The sequence below is a fragment of the Hydra vulgaris genome, chromosome 01, assembly GCF_038396675.1.
Source record: "Hydra vulgaris chromosome 01, alternate assembly HydraT2T_AEP".
NCBI classification, from domain to species: Eukaryota; Metazoa; Cnidaria; class Hydrozoa; order Anthoathecata; family Hydridae; genus Hydra; species Hydra vulgaris.
Genome location: NC_088920.1, coordinates 17020001 through 17023431, shown reverse-complemented (window position 1 = coordinate 17023431; position 3431 = coordinate 17020001). Strand labels below are relative to the sequence as shown.

The following is a 3431-nucleotide window of genomic DNA, read 5'->3' as shown; positions in this document are numbered from 1 at the left end:
TTGATGGTTCAATTATAACAAATGAAGTAGATATTGCAAATTGTTTAAATGAGTATTTTGTTTCTGTATTTTTAAAAGGTGAGGCAGTAGACCATATAACTTTTCCTTCAAAATGTAATTTTTATAGTTGCGATCCAAGTTTTAATGACACTGATGTTGAATATCAGTTAGTATATACAAGTTAATAGCAAGTGAACAACATGGATTTGTTAACGGTAAAAATTGTTGCTTCAATTTATTAGAGACTTTAGATTTTATAACAAGCAAAATTGAAACTGGTAATAATATTGGTATAATATTTTTGGACTTTGCAAAAGCCTTTGATTCAGTTTCTTTATCAAAATTATACTGCAAGCTTTATGGTTATGGTTTTCAATCCTATATCCTACAATGGTGTAAATCATTTCTCAGTAATAGAAAACAACGAGTAGTTCTGAGTGAGTTTGCTTTAGATTGGAAGGAAGCCACAAGTGGAGTTAAAACACGGATTTAAATATCTTAATGTTTCCATATTAAAGTTGTTATACAAGTCAACTATTAGGCCACAGCTTGAATATGCAGCATCTGTATGGAGCCCATTTTGTACTATAGAGACTCGAAAATGTACAGCATAGATCGACAAGGAAATTGTATCACTGAAAGGTAACTCTAATGAAGAAAGAAGAGAAATATTAGGTTTACCAACCCTACAAGAAAGGAGAAGAAGAGGCGAACTAATAAAAATGTTTAAAATATCAAATTCAACCGAATATATTAGATTTGAGGAGCCTTTGAGTTTTTATAACAGCATGTCCAGATATCGTCGTAATAAAAGACTTCATCGACATTATACCAAGAAATTAAGTATATATACAGTGGCGAGCAAAATAATAGGTGTGAATAATAATTTCACTTAAATTGACATTTAACAGTATATTTTATAAAGTGACATCTAGGAACTGATTGCTACACAAACTATGCTTATTTTATTGTAACAGAGAGCTGTATATTTCTAATTTCTTACAAATTTATGAGGGGAATACCCTATTTATATATTTAACCTACAAATTTGGTGGAGCAAAATAATAGGTGTGTGTTTAATTTAACCTGTTTGCTGTAGGATTAAAAACATTTTATTATTTTTATTTGTTGTTGATATAAAGGTAAGGTTAATATTTATGCAACTTATATAAAATAATAACATATCATATTTGTATTGAATTAGAATTAGATATAAAATGGGACGAGGAAAACATTGCACAGCGATAGAAAGAAAACTTATTAGAAATTTAATAAAACAAGGAAAAACTTACAAGGAAATTTCAGTTACGATGGGATGTTCTCAAAATAAAGTTACAAATGCCTTAAAACCAGAAAAATCACGTGAGAATAGAGGAAGACCACGCAAAACGTGTCAGCGTACGGATGATCACATTACAATTATTTCAAAAAAAGACCCATTCAAGCCAGCAACAAAAATTTTAAATGAAATAAATGAAAATATTAGTGTTTGGACAGTTAGAAGAAGGCTTTTAGAAAGTAAGTTGCCAGCTCGAACTCCGAGGAAAGTACCATTACTTGGTAAAAAGAACATTATGAAAAGAAAAATTTTTGCAAAAAATCATATTGCTTGGCGGGGACCAGATATGACCAAAAAATGGCGTAATATTTTGTAAAGTGATGAAACTAAGATTAATTTATTTAATTCTGATGGAAAACAGTATGTAAGAAGACCATCAAAGCAAGAACTTTCACCTCGCTTCACTGCGAAAACAGTGAAACACGACGAAGGAAATATAATGGTGTGGGGTTGCTTTTTCTGGTGCGGTGTGGGGCCACTTTTTTGGATCAAAGATATAATGACCCAATATACATACGTAGACATACTAAATAATGTCATGTTGCCATTTGCCGAAGAAAATATGCCGATAATTTGGCATTTCCAACAGGACTGCGACCCAAAACATACATCCAAAGCTGCGAAAGAGTGATTTACGACCAATAATGTAAAAGTTTTAGAATGGCCACCTCAGTCACCGGATTTAAATCCTATTGAAAATTTATGGAGGCAGTTAAAACTTAAAATTTCTGGACAAAATCCAAAAAATAGAAATGAACTGTGGATGATGCTCCAGGAGGCTTGGTACAGCATTCCTGTAGAAGTTTGCAGAAAACTAGTGGATTCAATGCCGTCAAGATGCACGGAAGTATTAAAAAATGGTATGATAATGGTAAAAATGGAAGTATTAAAAAATGGTAAAAGGGTATGCAACAAAATAATAATAATTTGCAACCCTATTGACTTCCATTTTCATTTTTTATTTTACACCTATTATTTTGCTCGGTGTGGAATTTATTTTTTTAAAATTAAAATATATTATATACATTTAATAACTTAACTTTTATTAATTTCTGTTTATGTAATAAAATAAAAGTTCTAATAAAAATTCAAATTTTTATTTTATTTGTTTCAAAGATATTCTCGTATTTGTTAATTTTTTGGTTCGCACCTATTATTTTGCTCGCCACTGTATATATACATTAATATTAATTTGAGTTCGGATAAAATGCGACTTTTAGCACTAAGGTACTTCATATATAAAAAAAAATGATCCGAACAGCTATTATCTGTAAAAGATTATCTCACTATTTCATTTTATGAAATTAAACTTTTTTTCGTGTTAACCCACAGCATTCAATAAGTTTTGAAAGGTTTTTTGCGTGGTAAAAAGCAGAATAAAAACTATAAAACGAATAATAGCAAAATTTAGGAGCTCTCTTAAAGTATCAATACTATATCATTTTTGAGTGTCTTTTTATCATTTGAAGCAAGTAATCCGCTGTTACAATAAAATTGTTTAAATCTTCGTATCATGATATTTTTTTATTATACAAACTCAGGCTATAAAGATATTTCAACTCATCATTACCACAATTTATTAGAAGAACGATAACTTTAGGCAAACTCAGTGTCAATTAAAAAAGTTAAAACGAGTATGTTAAAAAATGCAATTTTTTTTAACATACGAGTGTGTTAAAAAAAATTACATTTTTGTATTAAAAAAGCATGGTTTGACTTTTTCCCACTTAGTTTAATTTAAGTTAAAAAATCACAATTACGAAATACAAAAAAGTAATACTTTTACTTCTCATGTTATACTAAACGTAATAATTTTACTTCTCACGCGTAATAAAAATGACTATAGATAAAAGATTTAAACAAATGTGTTAAAATACATGTGTTAAAAGTTTATACAAAATATCAAAATTTTTATACATACAATAAATAAAACTCTTAATTTAAAGATATTTCTTATAAATTATCTGAGCCGAAATATAATAAAGACTTGATAAAAACCTGTTAATAAAATTTTATAATCAACTCTTATTTTTAAGTTTAAGCCTCAACGCTCGAAATTACATACTAGGAGTCGGCGTAAACAATACCTCAG

At 28.9% G+C, this 3431-nt stretch overlaps 2 protein-coding genes across 2 annotated transcripts in view; one reads left to right on the top strand and one right to left on the bottom strand.

The window, feature by feature from the left end:
* The first annotated feature begins 601 nt into the window (after window positions 1–601).
* LOC136074161 (uncharacterized) lies at window positions 602–1655 on the top strand. Its single transcript, XM_065786466.1, has 2 exons — window positions 602–642; window positions 1205–1655. The coding sequence occupies exons 1-2, from the start codon at window positions 602–604 to the stop codon at window positions 1653–1655; spliced, it is 492 nt and encodes a 163-aa protein (XP_065642538.1).
* Window positions 1656–3193: 1538 nt separating this feature from the next.
* The window catches only part of LOC101235065 (nicastrin), a 33136-nt gene continuing 32898 nt past the window's right edge, over window positions 3194–3431 (bottom strand). The window contains exon 18 of the mRNA XM_065787497.1: window positions 3194–3431. This exon is cut by the window's right edge and continues 128 nt beyond it. Coding sequence (XP_065643569.1) covers window positions 3397–3431 — 35 coding nt within the window. The 3' untranslated portion in view covers window positions 3194–3396.